Raw genomic sequence first — 23,231 nt, forward strand, 5'->3', positions numbered from 1 at the left:
CATTATTCATGAACAATAGGATTTTCAAATTAACCATTCTGGTAGTCATATTGGCTGCAAGATCAGCACCATTTTCATTATGGACATGCTCATCACCAACAGAAGACATTTGGTGAAACCCATGTTAATACAGCCATCCATTCTAGAGAATTTGTGATAATGTTTTCAATATGTTTATTTGTGACAGCCATAATGAAGTCAGATCAGCACCATTCATATTCACATATCATAACCTTCTGCTGAAAACCTCATGATGACACGACTTCTCATTTAGGAGAAGTACTAATTACAAGATTAACAAGATGGCTGACATATTGCCCATCATGGGTATCAAACTGGTACCACTTTCATTTAACTAACTAAACATCATAACAAGTCTTCTGGTGAGAACCAATTGTTGATATGACTTTCCATCTAAGGGTATCAATAATATTTTCAAGATGGATGCTGTGGAGGCCATACTGGATATCAGATCAGCATGATTTTTCTTTCATTCCAACTAAACACCATATCACTTTCTATTCAGGAGTAGTAGTAGCAATAACAAGATTTTCAAGGTTGTTGTTGTGGTGGCCATACTGGATGCCAGATCAGCACTTATCATTTTAGGACAATTTAGACATTATGAGGTCTTTCATTGAAAACTGCATGTTGGTATGACTTTCCATTCTGGAGTAGCAATAACAAGATTTTCAAGAAGGCTACCTTAACATTATTGGACATTAGGCATATTGGATGTCATAAGAACTATTTTCATTTAAGGGGACACAAGTGGCTAAGTTGTCTAAGGCATGCTTTTACAGATCACCGACATCTCACCTGCCTTTGTGGATTGGAGTTGCGGCAAGAACGTTTGCCAGTAGCTTCCTGTGGGTCAGTGAGTCCTCCTGGGGCTTTCCCAGGTTCTTTCTCCACTGAACATACTGTTCACAATGCATAGTCTTTCATGTGGTGGAAAACTGTGTGTGTGTGATTCGGATGTTTAATGTAGCTTTAACAATTTTTCCATCATATCGCTATGATGTCTGCAATGTGGCAGTTTATAGTTATGTCTAGCACTGGGGCATCATACTGCAGATATGTAGCATGATGTCCCACCCAGAAACATTATCCTGACACCAGGCCGACCAGTCCTAACACTAACCTCTTAATGCTGAGCGTCAAGCAAGGCAGCTGTTAGTACCATTTTTGTAAGTCTTTAGTATGATTCGACCAGGGCTCGAACCCATGACCTACCGCATCCAAGGCAGATGCTCTAACCACTAGGCCACTGGAGTGGTCCCATGGAAAATTGTCTTAAACCCACAAACCAAACATTTTCCATTTTTGGCTCAACTAGATATCATAAATAGCCTTTCAGTCAATACCCCAGATTTATATATCCATTCAGGTGGAGTAGATATTGAATGTCTGGTGGCACCATTTTTGTTTAGGAACAGCTAGACTTAATACAAATTTTTCTAGTCAAAGCTCAATCTGTTATAGCTTACCATTTAATAGTAGTCATAACAAAATTTTTAAGATGGCAGTCATATCGGACATAAGCTCATTTTCATTTAGAACCGTGAATACATCATAGATTTTTAGTGAAAACCATATACTGATACAGCCACCCATTCAGGAATAAAGATTTTCACAGTGGCCGCTGTGGTGGTCAATCTGGATATCTGAGCAGAATTGTTTTCATTTAGGACTAACAAGATTTTATAAGAAGTTTTCTGGTGAAAACCCAATTTCAATATGACTTTCCATTCAGAAGTAGCATCATGATTTTCAAGATGGCTGCTGTGGAAAGCATACTGGACAACAAACTGACACCATTTTCGTTCAGGAGAAACCAACTTTATAAGACATCTTTTAGTGAAAACCTCATGTTGACACTACCATTTATTCAGAAGGAGTAGTGAAAACAAGATTTTCAAAATGGCTTCTGTGATAACCATACTGGCTCTCTGAGCAGCACCATTTTCATTTAGAACCAAGCAGACCTTGGAATGAATATGTGTGTGAAGTTTCATGGTTATCATCCAAGTGGTTTATGAGGTGTAGCGATAACAAACTTGTGCCAACGGGTGTATGAATGTTGGAAGATGGATGTTGGATGACAGAAAACAGACCATCCCATAAACTCTTTTGGTCTGTGATCAGTACAGAAGATAAGCCAATTTTTTCATTTTAATTCCTGAGTGATTAAAGTATCTCTAATATTTTTCAGCAATTACAAGACTTTCAAACTGGCTCCTGTGGTGACCATACTGTGTTCACTCAGTCTTCTGATTAACCATCCATTCAGAGGGAGCAATGTCAACAAGATTTCCAAGATGGCCATCATGGCCACCATACTGGATGTACAATGGCACTGTTTTCATTTAGGACTAACAAGTCTCTTTGTGAAAACCCCATTTTGATATGTCCATCCATTTGAGAGAATGAGAAATAATAAGATGGTCATCATGGTACCATACTGTGAGTCAGATTGGTACCATTTTAATTTAGGACCAACTAGGTATCACAAGAAGTCTATCTGAGAAAACCCCATGTTGATATGTCCATCCATTTGAAAGGATTAGTGATAATAAGATGGTCTCCATGATACCATACTGCAAGTCAGATTGGCACCATTTTAATTTAGGACCAACTACACACTAAAAAGAACCCTTCTGATGAAAACCATGTCAAAATGACATTCCATTTCAGAGTAGTGACTACAAGATTTTCAAGATGGACCACCTAGACATCAAAAATGAAAACCCTATGTCAAATGACTTTCCATTTTGGAGAATTAGCTATAAAATGATTTTCATGATGGCTACCATACTGTACATCAGTTCGGCACCATTTTAACAAGCCTTTCAGTGAAAACTCTATGCCGATATGACTTTCCATTTTACTTGAGTAATGAGAACAAGATGACTGTCATAGTGGCCATAGTAGAATCAAATTGGCACCATTTCCATTAAGGACCAAACTATACATCATACAAAGTCTTTTAGTGAAAGCACAATGTCAGCATGAATAACCATCTATGAGAAGTAACAATTCAAGATGGCCATTGTGGTGGCCATATTGACACCCTTCTGATATGACCTATTACTCAGGGGCAGTGACAAGATCTTTAAGATAGCCAGGGTGACAACCACATTGGTTGTCTGAACAGCACTATTTTTATTTAGGACCAACCTGACAGTAAGTCTTGTGTTGAAAATTACATGTTACTATGACTTTCCGTACTAGGAGGAATAGCAATAATAAGATTTTCAAAAAGCTACCAGAGCATCTGTATCAACTGGGTTGAACTAGACTATGGGATGAATACGTGTGTAAAGTTTTGTGACAATCCTCTCAGTGGGAGCAATAATAAACTAGTGCTAATATGTAAACAATGGGCAATAGACGAAAAATCATTGCATAAGCTCTTCTGGTCCATGACCAGTATAGCTAAATATATATAAACACCTCTATAGCATTTAAGATGCTAAACAGAATCTATTTCTTGTTAAGTAAAACATTAAGAAAATTCATATTATGAAAAATCTGGCCCGCTGCTAATGACCTTGGGATTGCAAAAATGTACTAGGGCAATATTTACCATGGGTCAAAACTCTGTTGTATGCCCTCATTATGCCTACTACCTGGAATCTTCTTGGTCATTCTCATATTATGTGGTACATTATATTCATCTCTTAAAGAAATGATTATTACTTATTGTGATGGAAGTTGATGCAAAACAGAGAACTATGAAACCACTATGCAATGTTTTCCATTTCGTCACAGCTCACACCGGATAACTAGTAATAAGAAATGTACTTACTCTATATGTTGCCGCAGCTCCTCTGGGGGGCGCTTGTTGTTCCCTGGAGACTTGCTCCGTTTTCTCCTCATTCTCTTTTGTCTAGCCTCACCCACTGGGGCAGAATGGACAGAGGGAATGGATCTGAGAGTATCAGCAAAAATATGAGCAACATACAACTTAAAGTAGTCCTGAACAAAAAGTCTTCAGAATAAATATTGAGTAGGAAGATGACGGCATTGGTCTTGATAATGACGATATGTAAATTAATCTTAAAACACAAATTTGAATAGTAACCTAAAGAATCTGAAGAATACATTTTTTTACTTTATTTCAATGTTTAGAATTCACGAGTATGGAAAATTTAAGAAAGAAAATTAAAAGTGGAAACAAGTATGCTGCAAAATGTTATCCCTTGTCTGATTACTCCTTCCAAGATAAAATCCCTACTGTTTACTTACACAGGTATTTCAGGAAATCAACAAAAATTTAGAGAAACACTTAAACAGAGTGAATGACTGAAATTCTAATTACCCATTGGTACGTTTCTCCTTCCCTGCCAGGTACAAACTGAAAAAATGTGAAACAAAAATGACATTATCAGGTACAATTTTAAAAAAATCATTTTTAAATATGAACACTATCTTGTTCAATTATGCAAAAAAGTAATATAGCCTGTCAGATTGATGCATAAAAAATATACAAATTAAAGACTGATACCTCAAAAATACATATTATCAGACTGATGCATCAAAATGTAACCGATTTTCAGACTGATGCATGAAAAATACAAAATATTTGACTGTTACATGAAAAAGTAATGCAGATTATCAGACCAATGCATGAAATAAATTATCTTACTGATGTATAAAAAAGTAAGAGATTATCAGACTGATGAATGGAAAATACAAATTATCCAACTGACGCATAAAAAATACAGATTATCAGACTGATGCATGAAAAATGCAGATTATCAGACTGAGACATGAAAAATATAGATTAGACTGATGCATGAAAAATGCAGATTATCAGACTGAGACATGAAAAATATAGATTAGACTGATGCATGAAAAATGCAGATTATCAGACTGAGACAAGAAAAATATAGATTAGACTGATGCATGAAGAAGTAATAGATAATTAGCCTGATGCTTAAAAAAGGTAATAGATGATCAGACTGATACATTAAAAAGTAAGAGCTCAGACTGATGCATGTTAGAGTAATACAGATAATCAAACTGATATACTAAAAAGGATCAGACTATCCCAATTGATGATAGAAAATGCAACTGAGATTATCAGATAGATGCATGAAAAATAGATCATCAGATTGATGCTTAAAAAACTAGTACAGATCAGACTGATGCAAGAAAGTCAAACACTGTCAGACTGATGCAAGAAAGAATACATATTATCAGACTGATACATGAAAATGTAATAGATTATCAGACTGATGCATGAAAAATAGACATGACTGATGCATGAAAATGTAATAGAGATTATCAGACTGATGCATGAAAAATAGATCAGACTGATGCATGAAAATGTAATAGATTATCAGACTGATGCATGAAAAACAGATAAGACTGATGCATGAAAATGTAACAATCAAAATGATGCATGAAAATGTAATAGATTATCCGACTGATGCATGAAAATGTAATAGATTATCAGACTGATGCATGAAAATGTAACAGATTATCAGACTGATGCATGAAAAATAAATCAACTGATGCATGAAAATGTAAGAGATTATCAAACTGATACATGAAAATGTAAGAAATTATCAGACTGATGCATGAAAATGTAAGAAATTATCAGACTTATGCATGAAAATGTAACAGAATATTAGACGGATGCATAATAAAATGAGACTGATGCATGAAAATGTAATAATCAGACTGATGCATGATAATGTAACAGCTTATTAGACTGATGCATGAAAATACAGACTGATGCATGATAATGTAATATTCAGACAGATGCATGAAAATGTAAGAGATTATCAGATTAATGCATGAAAATGTAAGAGATAATAAGAATGATAAATGAAAATCTAATAATCATACCCATATAATGTAATAAAAATAACACACATTTCTACTTTCTTGTACAGCTTAAATGAAGCATAACTTTGCCAAATTAAGCCTCTCAGAAAATGTTACAATCATATTTATCATCCATTTTCAATGCATATGTAATATAAAAACTGCAAAGAATGTACCATATTTCATGTAATTTTTTGTACACAAAAAATAATTATTAATTTCAGTGTACGAAAAATTATATGTAAAAAAATAGTTATCACTTTGTGGTACTGACCGTGTATAAAAAATAAAGGAATCATACCTGAACAAGTACTACAGAACACTCACTACTCGACAATCTAACAGTACAAAAATACAAAGTAAATGTATATTTTCTGTCTCATTCCGCTCTCAACTCAAGAACCTAATTACAATTTTAAAAAAGTATTCAAAAAGATTTTTGTTGTTATTAGTTTGTGCAAGCTCGTCTGCATTTAGAGCACAGGGTCTACTTCTTTGTAGCTCTTATGATGTGTGATGTTGGCAAAATGATTACGATGGTTTGAACATGTATTAGTTATGGGCATTATTTATTGGTAAATTGTACACAATGATATGAGTCCACATTCTCCAGAAATTAAGTGCAACTTGAATTCTTACATTATCAAATTGCAATCAAAAAAAAATAAAGAACTTGAAATCATGTTTTAGTTATTGCGTGTGAGCATGTGTGTATGTGTGTTTGTGTGCACGCGAGAGAGATGAAACAAAATTTTGACAGTGTACAAGACCGTATTTATTCAGGGCGATTTTTATTTGTAGCTTTTGCATAGAGAAAAAAGACTATTTTTAGTTACCTGATAATTGTGATAATCCTCATGTATTATGACCCTATGATATTCCATTATCAATTAACACCTCTAAATCAAGTATTCATTCTTGTTTTAATTATGATATTTTGTCAAAACAACCACATGGTTATGCAGTGTTATTTACATGGTAATTAAACATGCTTAGTGCTTTGGTTATTCCAGTTGAAACCAAATAGAGGGCAAGAATCGACAGAAGAGGTCAAATCAGCAAGGCTGCCAGTAGGGAAATGAGGCTCTCTTTAAGAAAATGAAATCTGTCAATATCTACTGAAGCTACTGTCCATATAGAAGATGTTGTAAGGACAAGCAATCATATGCATTACTTGTTATTCGAATGCACCAATAAAGATAACAATAATGGGGTATATCGAAGAATAGATTTGCAATAAAATGTTAATTACATCCAAGTCAAAACAGCACAGTCACTTAAAACATAGTATATGCATATATACAAATCGATTTAACGGAGTCCGCAACTTTCAAATTTACTATAGAAAATGACAAGCATTTATATTTTATTTTTGTATGACTGTAATGAAACAATAAGACTAGTTAATCAATAGTCTGTGGTCTTCACTTTAGCATGTACTGAGATATAATTTTTGTTGGATAAGAAAACATCAAAGGGCTTCTAAACTCATTTTAAAATGCATATGGAATTTTGCTATGGTGATGGACTTAATAAGGAGAACTAATCAACATTAATATTTAAAGATATGTTCTGTGAAGGCCTTTGTCTAATCATTGTATTTTTTCACCAACAATTAATTATTAATTTTTGTAAAAACAAAATGGCAATATGGTATTTTCAATCTTTTTTGCAAATGTAAATCTTTTTAGTAGAAATTTTATGTCTTACAATTTAATGGATATTTTGAAAAATACAAAGTGATATGTATGGAAAAATATGATACATTTAAATAATTATTAAATTGATAACTGGCTTGTGTATGAAAAAATACATGAAATACAGTATCTACTATATAAGTGGGAAATTGATAACTTTACTTAAAGCTACATGTTTAATTTTATGAAGCCACTTCTGAAGTTTAGCTACAGATTTCAAACAAAGATTTTCTTATTTTTACCTCTGCAGTTGTTCTTTCCATTCAAGATCAAGGTTGTCAGCTCTAATATTATTTTTACTTTTAAGATGACTAGATACAGGAGACACGTCTGATTCACTGCCACTGTCAACTTCCCGCCTGTAAAAAGTTACATCATGGATAAAATAATGAATTAAATAACCCAAAAGTCAACATATTAAATGCATACTTTTATCTTTCAAAATCAGAAAAACTGTACATGCATACTTCTGTGTGTACTTTTCAAAGCCAAATGAATTATAATATAACTGAAAAGTTTCAAAATTTACAGTTATCATATTGATTTTTTTCAGCATATTACAATAAAGAAGGTTGATCAAGGAAAGTACAGAATGCAAGAAGGAAAGACTGCAGGGGAACAATAGAACTTACAAAAAGCAGTGTCAATAACTTAATTAGCACAGAATAATCTACAGAAGAACAACTTTAACATTTTAGAAATTTTCTTTTCCACATGTATACACTTGCTAATTCTCACCACCAAAGAACCATACCTGGAGGCCCTCCTACCATACACTTCTTACACCTTTTTTTCATCTATGTCCTTTTCATTTCAGATTTACAGTATTATGTGAAAACTAATACATACATATATATATATATATATATATATATATATATATATATATATATATATATATATATATATATATATATATATATAGAGAGAGAGAGAGAGAGAGAGAGAGTTTGTCTGGCACTGTCAGCCAGTTTGCCATTTTCCACACAACTTTTCATTGTTAATATATTGCCTTTATTTTGCTGACTTGCTGCTACACTTTGTAGAAACATGCATACATGCATAATTTCTGCCTGTCTAATTATTAATGCTGCCCTTATTTTCGATCTACAATAACCGGAAATGAATGCAATACAACTTGTTTTTTGTTTCAAACTTAAAAACAACATATACATTTGTTAGGAAAGCTTCATTCCTTAAACATGCAGTCCACTGATAAGAGCTTTTCTCTCCTAGTACCTGAAAGCAACATTTTTAGATGTATAATTAAGATTCCAGTAGCCATTAAAGCTTAAATGTATGCATGTGAGGTACACAGTGTTTTAATATTTATCCATAATTTAAATGGGTACATTAACTTTCCTAAACATATTCTAATCAAACCTCAAATACAATACAGTACCTTCTCCTGTTGACAGATGCATCACTTTCGTTATCTGACCCCTTATTACTTCTGGGAAAATATCTGAAACACATTAAATCCCACTGCTGAAAAACAATACAAAACCAAGGAAACAAACACTATGTTCTATCCTGTGCAACTTCTGAAGCTTAAATCCTGATGAAGGATTACTGAAAATTATTAGTACTGACATCAATGCTTGCTAATTTTTCTTTTTTCAACTGCTTCATGTTGCTATAAAAAGAAATGCTTTATCTATTTCTTATCTATATGAATGTTGTTCATTAAAAAGTATTTTAAAAATCTGACCACAGTATAGTTATCCATATATATTAGTACTCTAAATGATAATAAATAGCAGTAACATATAACCTACAAAGTACAAAACTTACCGATAATATCATAAACTTATCATTTTCCAAAAGACTGATGCTTCGAAACATATAGTAATTACAACATCATCTTGTCATTGCATAAACTTCATATTTACGAATGTCTTCCGGTATTTAGAACTCTATGCTCAACCATGAAAAACATAATACAGCTTATAACTGGATTTCATACATTACAGCATATACTCCAATCCAATCCTAGTAAATTTCATGTGGGTAACGACATATTCTTAACACTGTGTGATAATTCCTTACAGGGCACACATGAATAAAAGACGAATCTTTAGCTGCTTTAAAGTCAAAGGAATTAGATACTTATGTTACTCATTTATACATCTGTATCACAGGAAACAATTTTTTTATATAAATTCTCCATTTCATACTCTTATCTGGCATATGCACATCTGTCAATCATAAATCTGGATCACAGGAAACAAATTTTTTAAAAATTCTCCACTTCATGCTCTTATCTGCATGAAGATATTGGCATATGCACATCTGGCAATCATAAATAATATAAAAATATATTAGAAAATTTAAATTTACTTGTTCATTCATACTGATCATATAGAGCTCTTATTGCCACAAAGAAAACTGAAGGTATTAATACATATATGGTAGTTACTTTTAGCTTGTCCAGTTTTCTTTGCCTTTATAGACAAACTCCAACACCCTAGCCAGTCATAGTGTATTGAAGAAAATGATAGAACTTGTTGCAAAATAGATGAAGTTATTTTCCCAAGAGTATTAGAGATTAAATGTCCATAAACCTGATTAATATTTGTGAAATACCATGCGTCACATTAAGCTGTGTTAGTATAAATCATGCTCTGTTAGGGAAGAGAGATCAACCACTTAGATATGAACAGAATTAACATTTTGACATCTGCACCTTGGACAAGTGGGGGTTTTGAGGGAAAAACAAATTTGTACTATGAAACTGAAATGCATGAATTATTTTTTCATGCAGACAATCTGAAATCTTCCATATAAGTATGAGGATACTTTATTTTCCAACAATAATAATGGATATATTTTATCATGTGGGACAAGTGATACTGTTTTTCTATCAAAAGATCAAATACATATAATGTTAATACAGTAAAATAAAATTTTCTTTTCTTTTTATCATATATTAGTTTTGTTCCTGAATCAAAACTGAGAAAATTAAGCTCAGTATTCAAACCCCCACTGCCCTAAGTCCATCTCAACTTGAATGTTAGTCATATGCTTATCCCAGTGATATAACAGACCAGTAGGTCTGAGATGGTCTAATCTGTGACAATAAAATACATTCTGACCATTTAAAACAGGAGGCCAAAGTGGGCCTGGCATCACTCTAACATAACAGTTAACCATTTCACTAAGCTGGCTTATGTAACATTTTAAGAATACAACCTTGGTAAACTATTTCCCAAATTTTATATCAAGTTTATTTTTACCTATTTTACAATATCTTAATTAAGAAGAATTTTAAAGATAATGCCATAATTATAACACACATTCTCTTTTTCATAATTTAAAGTCATTCAAGATCTTAATGACACAAGCCCATATTTCAAGTTTTATCAAAATCCTATCAGACATTTGGCTACTAGATGGCTAACAACCTCAGCCAATCATATGCAAGATGATCTCATTAATATGCTAGGATCTTGTTCATTATCCAACTCATCCAAGATCTTAATGGTATATGCAGCTACTCCAAGTTCTATCAAAATCAGATAAGAAATGCAGCCTCCAGAATGGTTTTAAGTTCAGTCAATCAGGTCATTATCAAACTCCTTTAGAAATTAATGATATGATCATATCAGACATACAGCCTCCAGTAGAAAGAATGTTCATCAATTAAATGCAAGATAAACTTAATGATATGGATGGGATCTTGATCATTATCCAACTCATCCAAGATATTAATGGTATAAGCATCTACTCCAAGAATCTTAATGATATGAGCATATTTACAGGTCTGATTAAATCATATCAGACATACGGCCTCCAGTAGAAAGGTAGACTTAATGATATGGATGGATCTTGATCATTATCTAACTATTCCAAGATTGTTATCATAGAAAGCCATATACAAAACTAATAAAAAATACAGACTCCAGAGTGGTAACAGGCAATTATCGACCGGCAGATGATGCAGGATGCACTACACATGAAAGATGACAGGATGCATGATAGATACAGTGCCATTCCATAAGCTCACATGGCCTTAGAGCTGGTTCAGCTAAAAATATGTTACCATTTCCAAATGCAGCAGCAAGTTAAACCAAGTGAGATTAAACACCATTTTTTGCTGTGGTTAGAAGACAAAATTTCATAGAGAAGCTTTTGGCAGCGAGTCATATATACTTGACAAAAAATAATGCTGTCCCTAATTGACAAAAAATAACGCCATGCCTAATTGATATGCAGATAGCATTTATCGCTCATAGTAACACATTTATTTTTCTTACACCAGTATAACTCCTGTAAAAATAAATATTCAAGCTTGATGATAATCCTAAATTTTCTCAAGTTAAAATATAAGGATACATTTTAAATATAAATATGTGAAAAACATAGGAATGTAGAAATAAGAAAAATATTCCACCAATATCATTCCATATTTCACTCTTAAGTAATATATTGTTCACTGTAAATAGGTGTATACATGTAACAAAACAGAGAAGTCAGTTTAGGACAGATCAAGAGATTTGCAAAATGTGTTTAGGAGTTCTTACTTCAAATCAGAAGGATTTTCATCCACTTGATTTTTAGCACACAAATGGACAAAAATAACTATTGAAAAAAATTACCCTTTTCTATAATAACATATGCACATCATTTCTTCTCATCAGTGCTTTTAAAATAACTTGTTGAATTTCATACTCTATTTAAATATAGCAGTAGCATTTTTAACCTTTCTTAGATCACTGGGTGGATTAAAATTGTGGCAGTCTTCACCATTCTTAATTAAACCATGAGGAGATCATTTATTACCAGATCCATATTTCCTCTGGAGACAGCCTGAATTTTTCTCAGAAAGAAAGTGTCCTTTCTGTATCTGCATTAGAATGTGGCAAGGTTAGTGTAACTCTGCTTAGCCCAACCCACAGTTTAAGTTGTTTCCATTTATTACTGGATTTTGTGTGTTATTTGTTTTAATTGTAGCATTTTCATGCCGGGAGATAACATACACTTATATACATTGCCACACACTGAATATCAAAGCCAAACCAACCTGTTCTTTAGCAATGGACCAATCCAACCATTAACATATTTAATCCTCTCTCAATTACTACTGATCACACCAAGTATAATCCAATGATTAATTTTATTTCATTTTCCACTGAATAAGTAATTCAAGATTTTAAAGTTGGCCATTGATGTAAATACACTGTAAAGTACTGACACAAACATCATTTAGAACCAACACATATCATGTTAAGTTTTTGGTGTCAACCCATGTTAATAAGAAATTAAAATCAGGATGAATAGAGATAACAAGGTTTTCAGGATGGCCACTACGGTGGCCAAATTGGATGTCAGATCAGCATTCATTTATGAATTAAGTGTAACCCACAGTTATATTATGGATTAAGTGTAACCCTCAGTTACATTATGATTTAAGCGTAACCCTCAGTTACATTATGACTTAAGCGTAACCCTCAGTTACATTATGACTTAAGTGTAACCCTCAGTTACATTATGACTTAAGTGTAACCCTCATTTACATTACGATTTAAGTGTAACCCTCATTTACATTACGATTTAAGTGTAACCCTCAGTTACATTATGACTTAAGTGTAACCCTCAGTTACATTATGACTTAAGTGTAACCCTCATTTACATTATGACTTAAGTGTAACCCTCAGTTACATTACAATTTAAGTGTAACCCTCATTTACATTATGACTTAAGTGTAACCCTCATTTACATTATGATTTAAGTGTAACCCTCATTTACATTGCAATTTAAGTGTAACCCTCATTTACATTGCGATTTAAGTGTAACCCTCATTTACATTATGATTTAAGTGTAACCCTCAGTTACATTATGACTTAAGTGTAACCCTCAGTTACATTATGATTTAAGTGTAACCCTCATTTACATTATGACTTAAGTGTAACCCTCATTTACATTATGATTTAAGTGTAACCCTCATTTACATTGTGATTTAAGTGTAACCCTCATTTACATTGCGATTTAAGTGTAACCCTCATTTACATTGCGATTTAAGTGTAACCCTCATTTACATTAAGATTTAAGTGTAACCCTCATTTACATTACAATTTAAGTGTAACCCTCATTTACATCATGAATTAAGTGTAACCCTCTTTTACATGATTTAAGTGTAACCCTCATTTACATGATTTAAGTGTAATCTTAAGTTACATTATGATTTAAGTGTAACCCTCATTTACATGATTTAAGTGTAACCCTCATTTACATGATTTAAGTGTAACCCTCATTTACATTGCGATTTAAGTGTAACCCTCAGTTACATTACAATTTAAGTGTAAGTACTTGGGCAAATCAAACACAAATAAGACAAGAAAACACAGCAAATGTATTATTTTAAATTTCTAACTTCTATGCCATAATCTATTCTTCAAATATTTATTACAAAGGTTACTTTCATTTCATGCAAAATTGCATTGGACATGTTTGTAAGATGTTATTAATATCAAGTATGGGGATGAGAAAAAGGATAAACAAATCATTTATTTCCTGGATGAAACTGTATTATGGGATATGAACCAAATCAAACTTTGAATGGTTTTAGACAATATATGCAGATGATGTAAATTTCCTTACCAAACTGAGGTATTATTAGTATTTATACGCATTAAGATATCCTAAAAGTTTCTTCAAAATGTGGAATGATGTTGTCTCCAACTTTAACAAATTATAGCGAGGTTATTGCACAAAAACACATACATACCAACCTGGGTTTTTTCCACTGTTATAATCTCTCATTCTTATAAGTATACAAAGACCAGATATCATCACTGAACAACAACTTCTACTACATTAAAACTACTACATTAAAATATGCCCACAACAAAACACTGTATAACTTACTTTCTCCGATAATGACTACCAGAATATGGGTCACTTTCATAGCCCAAGTGTCGAGATCGGGATCGGCTTCCATATAAGTAATGTTGGCTGTACATGGACTGGTGATGTCTGAACAACATGATTGTTAATGATAAGATGATATGATTATGTTATGAAACAATGATGTGAATGGTTAAAAAGAAAAAAGATGTGAAGAGATAACTACTGATGTGCAATGAATACTCAGTGATCAGAGAAAACGATGTGATTCTTTACCCAAGGAGTAACTTGCAAAATGATTTTAAAAAATATAAAATTATATTACAATAAAATAATATGATGATAAATGTCATATGTAAATGGAAGTTATTTAAATCATTAGAAGATTCAACAGTATCCCAGAAACTTCATTATTGCCAATATCCAATGGTGATGAAAATATTGTATTAATTGGTGAACGAAATGAAAATGAAACATTTGTGTAACAGAAATGTGATGGGAAGATTAAAAACATTGCAAAATGTGAAATATAACATAAGCCAGTGATCAAATGATGAGACATGCATGCAATGATGAATCATTAGTTGGAAACAAAATGCAAATAAAGCAGAGACCTGCTTGTTGATCCTTTTTGCAAGTGCCTGTTCAAAAATTAGAATGGACTAAATAATCTATTTAGCAATGTTACAGAAAACATAATTTTCATGTTCTTATTTTTTAAAGAGAAAAATAATGTGCTGAAAGACATTAATGTCACTGCGTTTTAAGTGAAAGGCTAAAACCTTCCAGAAGACAAAAATTGGAAGCATTCTCATTAAGATCATGCTTTGATGAGTAAATGCTATGTTTGCCAAGACAGTTATATGCAATGGTGTTCACTTATACCAAACAGGTAATTTCCTCAAGATGCATATGTTGCTTCGAGGTTTGTGTAGCTGCCATTTCTTCATCCTATCAGATGGTTCATCAGCATCATTTGTCCAACACTGAGAGACCTTTATGCCAGGATGATTTCTACCAAAGTTGGTAAAATTCTCATGAGCATTTTTGGGGTGAAATGGTGATGTAAATGCTTTTCCACTTTTAGTAATGGTTGCCAGCCACTGTGGACATAGAAAAAATAAACTAAAGTGATCATGACCTCAGCAATGTCCCACCCTAAATGTAGCTCATACAATTTTTCAGTCATATCACTATGATGTCTGCAGTGTGGCTGTTTATAGTGATGTCAAGCACTGGAGCATCATGCCACAAACATGTAGCATGATGTCCCACCCAGTCACATTATCCTGACACCAGGCTGACCAGTCCTAACACTAACATCTTAATGCTGAGCACCTAGCGAGGCAGCTGTTAGTACCATTTCTGTAAGTCTTTGGTATGACTTGGCCGGGGTTTGAACCCACGACCTCCCACTTCTGGGGCGGATGCTCTAACCACTAGGCCATCAGAGTGGTCTTCATCTTCTATCATTTCAAAGATGTATCAAAATGACTTGATATAAGTCCATAAGTAATCATTTCTTTTTTAGTTTCTTTGGTTAAATTACTGTTCCTAAAATCTGCTTCAGCAACTAATAACATGGTCCAACCCATGAAGACCAATTTTACTAGCTGAAGTCATGGGCTTTGAGTAACCCTGGTGTGATGACCAGCTATTACAAGCATAGTTCATACATAATTATCTTTACTGGCCACTACAACTCAAGCCTCACATTAAATGCATGCAGTCATTTCTTCATCTACAATACACAGTTGACCTGTTGTTAATGGCCCGTCACAATATACAATGTACAGCTTTCAATATGGATAGTTTACCAGTGAATAATCTTACATATTCCTACTTTCAATTGCAATGGTCAGAAAAATGGCAGCCTATGTAAGTTATAATCTACACATATATAGTATACAACACTATGTAGTCATGGGCTTTGGTTTGGTTTAGTGTTTTACTGCATAGTAACACAATTAGGTCATTTAGAGCTGAGGCAATTGGAGTCAAGTGCCTTGCCCAAGGACACACCATGGTAGCTGATCCAACCTGATCTAGTTTAATGATTCTGGCATGAACAGTTCTTGAAAAATAAAACACTAAATGTAACCCAAGCCAGTAACAGGTAAAATATGTACCAGACTAGCCTTTTTTTGTGGTGAGAGGAAGTTTCATGACAACGGTATATATACAGGGTGCAAAACAACCAATGTGACCTAGTCTTAATACAAATCCTTCACCAAATTGTACAAATACAATATGTATATACAAAGTAGATGCCATTAGCCCCTTCCTTAGGCGGCTGGTGTATGACACTCCAAACTGCAATGTAGGACAAATGAGGAATTGTTGATGTGTAGTGAGGCTGTACATATGGACATGCTTTTACATGTGCTGACACCAACAATAAGAATATGGGTTGTACACTAGCACTCCACTAAATGCATAAAGAACATGTATGGTGTGACCTTTTTCTACTCACAGTTAGTAGTAATCACAAAGTGATTGCACCCAGTAAGTAACACACCTGTAACAACTGGACAAGCAACACTGTCAGAGAAATTGTGCCAAAATGCAAATGGTTCATATAATCACCAGAACATACAAATTAAGTCACTGTGGCCTATTTTTGTGTGTGGTGAGCAGTATCATCAAGATAGATACAACAATCAGGTTTTGTGAAACTCTGCTGAATTCAAAAAGTTAACATTGATATAACAATGCCAAAACAATGCTGCTTTCAAATAAATGCCACTGTAAAAGTGGTACCTGTGTCTCAAATATGCTTTGCTGACAAAAAAAACCCCAAGAACAGGCAAGAAAATATAATACGACTATCCATACATCAAAAACTTTAATTTTCTGCGATTTTCATGACAACAGCTAGATTACATTAGAAATCTTCCTAAATCTGCCCAAGTTCACTGCACACTGACTTACATTGGAATCATCCCACCATCACTCAAGTATCCACTCCACCTTGAGCGATGTCGAGATCTGTTAATATAATGATACAAAAATTAACAGACACAGTATTCTGTAAATGTCTATGTTTAGATTATGGCAAACCTGTGATATTTTTCATTCATTAAATTACCTCAATAGGATTCAGAGACCTTTAAGTGATTGCTAGATGACTGGACTGGCAGTTATTATTTTGTAACTTAGCACGTAACTCAAAAGAGTAAAAATACAACTTACAGATCAACATCAATGACCAGATGCAATAGATTTATTTATTTGTCATTTTATTTGTGGTACTGTATTATAAGAAAAAAAATACAGGACTTGAACTCTGGAGTTATATAGATGAGGGTGTATTTACAAATGGATTAATTTTTATTGAGTCTCCATATTTTTAGGAACCATAAAATCAATGCAAATTGATAGCTAATTAATATATTGATTCCAGGTTAATCACATTAATTGTTGCATGCATAACTTGCTATATCTCTGCTATGACACATGCTTATGTGTCACTGAATATGAGAATTCTCCCTGTACTAGCCATAACCTCCTGACATCAATGTCCATACTGTGTTTTACTTTATCCGAGAAACATTTAACATCAACTTATGACATGGAATAAATAATCCTGTTGAAATCAGTTGGTCCAAAATTGTTGGCAGAGCAGCAATTTATATGGTATTTATTCTTGCTTACATGATATGGCTATGATTAATCATGCAAGTTTCTTTTATATAAAAGTATAGGGCTTGCAGGTGAAATTTTAAATCCAAACTGTACAACATGGATGATTGTCACAAGTGCAAAGTGGACTACAACAAAATAAATAATGCAAAGAATGATCTTCGTACAGAGAAAGAATTATGTGTTCAAATGCAAATACTAAAAAAAGACTAAAATTGTGTCCATAGGTCACAGATACAACACTGCCACCAGCTTAAATCAGAGGTGTAAATAGTAAAGAAAAACAATAATGGCATAATGTATCCATGTACACTGTATATATAAACATACAAAAAATAAATATAATGGACTTTTAACCCTTTACCTCATAGAGTGTATGGCTTTTTAGCCCTTCAATACACATGTAGCAAAGTTACCCAGTGCAGTGCACTATAAACAGAACACCTGTTACCTATTTGACTAAACACACATAGGCCTGCCTGTTAACTGTTAAGCAGTGTAGTGTATGTTATGTTTAACAGCAATTTTAACCATTTTACATTTTTGGTACCCACCTATTATGTACGGAAAAATTTAAGAGTAAAGTCCGATCATTATAGCTGTGTAATTATTTTTCATGGAAGAATTTTTTATGTGCTTTAAAATCTTGAGAGAACTTGTTCACTGTCAAGTCAGTGAAGCCAAGTGACCAACTGTAGCCGCCATTTTTCATACTCGAAATTTACAAGTTCTTTGTCTATGTCTACATCACTTAGTGATCTGAATTTGATAATTTATAAAAACTAATTGCTGCCTACATCAATATTAGAGCCTTCACCTAAGTTATTGAAGCTTTCATAGCTGTGATTATAATCGTGAAAACTCCGTAAATACAGAACGAAATCTGCGACCTCCATTTTGGAGAGTGGAGAATACGAACCAGTTACTTTAAATATCAGATTTGGACCATAGCGTAAACAGTGACCACATGATTTCATGTAATGGTCATTCACAGCAATGGATGTAGTATTTAATGGTGGGGGGGGGTAATCCCCGAAGGTGGTACTATGAAAACCCGTTCAAAATGGCTCATGTTTACAGCAGGCATCAAAAGGCACTTGTATGCGAATCAGGTAGAGGCATCTAAAGGTGCTTGTATGCGAGTTGGGTAGAGGCATCCAAAGGCGCTTGTATGTGAATGGAGTAGAGGCATCCAAAAGAGCAAGCATGAGGTAAAGGGTTAAAATAAAAATGGGCACAACAAAAAATTGCAAGAGTGTGAAAAGACAACATATCTGTCTGGAGTCACTGTCTTCCACTTCTTAGGACAATTCAATAAAAGAAGCCTACTAGCTTCACACAGAATTTATCATACATATTATGTACATGTAAAACCAAACCAGGGGCATAATTCCACAAAAAACACATAAAAGCATACCAAAAGAATGTTAACTTCAGTTCATCAACAATGTTTGCCAAGATTTTGAGAAATTCATCAAAGACTAAATGTATATGCGAATAATGATGTGTGGTATATCCCTCAATACCAAAAGGGGCATAACTCTAAATGAATGCATCAGAGCATGACAACAGAACAATATGAGCAGGCTGGTCTAATGTAAATAACACTAGACAAGTTTTAAGACTATTCTTTAATAGTTATTGGACTACCTCCACACATCATAATTATGATGTACAGTATAGGCATTCAACACTCAAAGGGACATAACCCAGGAAAAACACATCAAAGCATAATGACAATGATACGCGCATGCTGACATTATGCCCTCCAAGTTCAAGCAAAATTCTTTCAAACCAATGATCTAATTGCAGATGCAAGAATCATCCTATATATTATATTCCCTTAATATAAAAAAATGGGCATAACTCTGTAAAATTCATCACAGGATGATGACAGAATGATATACACATGCTGATCCATGCAAACAATATCTTCCATGTTTTAATCATTTCTAGTAAAGATGTGAGAGTAGTTGCACACACAAAATTTGTGGAACATATGTACATACTGGATGCAATGACAACATCAATGCAATATGCCCCTGCCAGGCAAGGACATAATAATGGTCTAGAAGTAATACATGTACTGATCACATGTATTTGTACATTGGAAAATCGGTGATGTATCTCGATTTCAATAAAATTTCCATGAAATGAAAAAGTAAATTTTTCAAGAGGGACTCTGTATTTATAGAAAATTCAGGAGTAAATTTTGTTAAATCATGATACAGTGCGACCCCGCTATAACACACCCTGTGATAACATGAATTTGGATATAATGCAGTTGTGGCTTGGTTCCTGAAATTTCATATAATAATTCCAACATGAAGAAGAAAAAAATTCTCAAAGTACGTGAAATAGTGTATAAAATATTTATTATCATTTTGGGGAAGAGATCGTGTATGAATTCGAATATAATAGGATCATGGCGTGGTTCCTGAAATTTTAAATACATGTATGTGTATTTTTCTCATACCCAGAAAAATATTTTTTTAAGTACATGAAATAGTGTATAAAATGTTTATTATCATTTTGGGAACAGTTCGCATATGAATTTGAATATAATACATTTGTGGCACGGCTTTTGGAATTTAACAATTTTACCAGGTTCTTGAAGTGTTATGCCCAAATAAACATTATCAGAAACATTAATTATTACTGATCCATGAGTAAAGCCAATAAGTCATCTTTGTGATTGTCTTTAATTAATTCTGTATACAATCATTGCTCAAACAAATAGCCAGCATGTATTTCTTCTTTAACTGCATATACAACCAAGCAGCAGACAATGCAGTGGTTGATAAAAGATACTCACAATTTAATAAACATTAAAAAAAAGCCACCAACATGTTTGCTGGGCTTGGCGATGTTATTAGAAGCAATCAGTTGACCAGTAAATGATGTCCACTTTAATAGCTGGAAATTGAAAGGGTATGAAATTGTAAATGCTTTCAGCTTAAAAATCTTGATAAAAGCATTTTTCACGTTTCTTTCGATATTCACAAAATCTGAAGTAAAAGTTATATGCACGTTGAAAGCATGTGTTGTTTGTTAATTATTCTTGCTGTAGTCGTTCAAATGAATAGGTGTACAAGTGTTAATTATTGGGCATTTACAATGAATAAAGGTACACAGAAACACATATGATAACATTTTAGCAGCATGAAATCTGTACAGACACGTTTTATAGACAAATGGAATGTAATGATCCGTACATGTAATTCGTCTTAACCTAATTTTGCTGTTAATTTTCCAATTGAATTCACACACATAATGATCTGTGACAAAATTACTGAATAGTTTAAATATGTATGCAATTTTTGCAATGGAATTACATGTTTTATAGATTAACTGCATGGTATGATATCAGACGGTAAATAAATGGTGTTAATACTCTGTTCAGACACAATGATCTGTGACAAAATTATTGAATATTTTAAATGTCTACAATTTTTCAATGGAATTACATGCATTATGGATGAATTGCATACCATGACAGAATAATAGTAGATGGTGTTGATACCCTATTCATGATATAAATCAGATGTATATGTGCCAATGCGTTGTCCTCTGAAAAAAGTAAAATACTGTGAAACCCCGCTTTAATGCAACCCCACTATTATTGCTATCCAATTTTTTGGACCCCAATTATCTTGTTATAGCAGGGTTCCACTGTAATTTTAATATCAAACTACACTCTCTAATTTTGTTTAACCATCAACTGCTGAAGTAATGAAACATTTTTTTCTGTAAAACACAACTACTGAGAGATATTCGAAATATGCAAAGTATATATGAAAGCAGCATAAACATAAATATATTTAAAGCATCTATACTGACTAATGTTGTATATGTTATTGGCCATTATATGAAAGCATATACATATATGAATAGACATAATCAAACATATACTGAAGCAGAGTACAATGTGCTGATAGCCACAAGTACACACAGTACTAATGTGTCACTCAAACACTGTTCAAAACATGTACAGACTGTTCTAGTCCAAGTTTTTCTGACCTCTCCTCTCCCCCAACCCCAAGTTAAATATCTGGATAGCTGGACAGTTATGTTTAAGTGGGAGGTAAGACTGCAATTCCCTCTGAAAAGGTGCAAGCTGACAAAGCCAGAGTAGCTGCATAGAGAAGCTGCTTTATACAGCGGTTTCCATTAAGTGACCTTGAATTGAACTCTAATTTCCTGAAATCAGTAACTAGAACAGGTCTCGATGTAAGGTCACTTAACTTTGCTAGGCCCAGGAAATGTTGCACTATGCCACTACTGCATGGTGAATTCCAACTTTTCAACAAGGGATGCACTCTGGCCTCCAACACAAACTGAACTCCAGATATCTAACATCAAGAGTAAAAGGTCAAAGAAAACTTGGCTTGTTCATGAACATTTCAATATCATTCACAATCTTGCCTTGCTAGTTTAAAATATAAATCATCAAATATCAACAAAGCTTATCTCCTATAATATGCCACAAGGCCCACCAAATAAATTCTGTGAAAAGTGGGTTTGGTCTTGTCAATGTATAGATATCCCTGGAATTAACATGTGTTCAAGAAATTTTGATGAAAGTTTCAAAAGGTGGAGGATGGGCTAATCGTCATCAAATGACTTAATATAAAAGATTCAGCTGAATTGCTTCTTCCAGGTACTATTAAAAGGTTGTATTAATTATAACAGACAAAACAAAAGGCCCATGTGGATCCAAGATCATTTACCTGGCTCACATCTGCCCCAGAGCCAAATGAATGAGTAGTGTGAAATCTGGTTCTGCTATTTATCAGATATGTTATGAAAACAATTGTTTCAAGATTTGTGTAGTTTTTCTATCTTAATCCATATCTGATGACACATCAACATGATTTGTCCAATACTGATAGGCCCCAGTGCCAGGACATCTTGGGTCAAAGTTCATCACAATCTGTTCTGTAGCTGGGTTTTTTTACTTGTCTATTTTTAGTGGTAGATTGACATCATGTGTACAAATCTGAAAGCACCCCACCTCACTCTCTCTGTGGATACTTCAAATTCAGTCCAATTCAGCTGAGTGGTGTTTTAAAAAAAGTTCTTTAAATATTTTCTATATTTCGTAATGGTAATTTAAGTGCTTTTGGAGAATTTCTTAAAGTATTTTTACTATTTTTAGTAACAGTAGCCAGATCAGCATCATCTGTACAAATTTTAAAGCCTTTTCTG

General features: G+C 33.4%; 1 protein-coding gene across 8 annotated transcripts in view; it reads right to left on the reverse strand.

Moving 5' to 3' along the window:
* LOC149801558 (uncharacterized) overlaps positions 1-23,231 on the reverse strand; it is a 190,879-nt gene that overhangs the window by 60,253 nt on the left and 107,395 nt on the right. For 6 of the 8 annotated variants that reach the window (XM_089955768.1, XM_089955773.1, XM_089955771.1 and 3 more), the window contains 6 exons: positions 17,313-17,369; positions 14,403-14,510; positions 8,938-9,000; positions 7,778-7,894; positions 4,325-4,360; positions 3,812-3,934 (listed from right to left, as the gene is read on the reverse strand). In XM_089955768.1, the coding sequence (XP_089811894.1) occupies positions 3,812-3,934; positions 4,325-4,360; positions 7,778-7,894; positions 8,938-9,000; positions 14,403-14,510; positions 17,313-17,369 (504 nt within the window). The remainder of the gene's footprint in view (positions 1-3,811; positions 3,935-4,324; positions 4,361-7,777; positions 7,895-8,937; positions 9,001-14,402; positions 14,511-17,312; positions 17,370-23,231) is intronic. The other 2 variants (XM_089955767.1, XM_089955772.1) reach the window with 2 other exon arrangements.

The sequence above is a fragment of the Sinohyriopsis cumingii genome, chromosome 4 (assembly GCF_028554795.1).
Source record: "Sinohyriopsis cumingii isolate HCF-2022 chromosome 4, ASM2855479v2, whole genome shotgun sequence".
NCBI classification, from domain to species: domain Eukaryota; kingdom Metazoa; phylum Mollusca; class Bivalvia; order Unionida; family Unionidae; genus Sinohyriopsis; species Sinohyriopsis cumingii.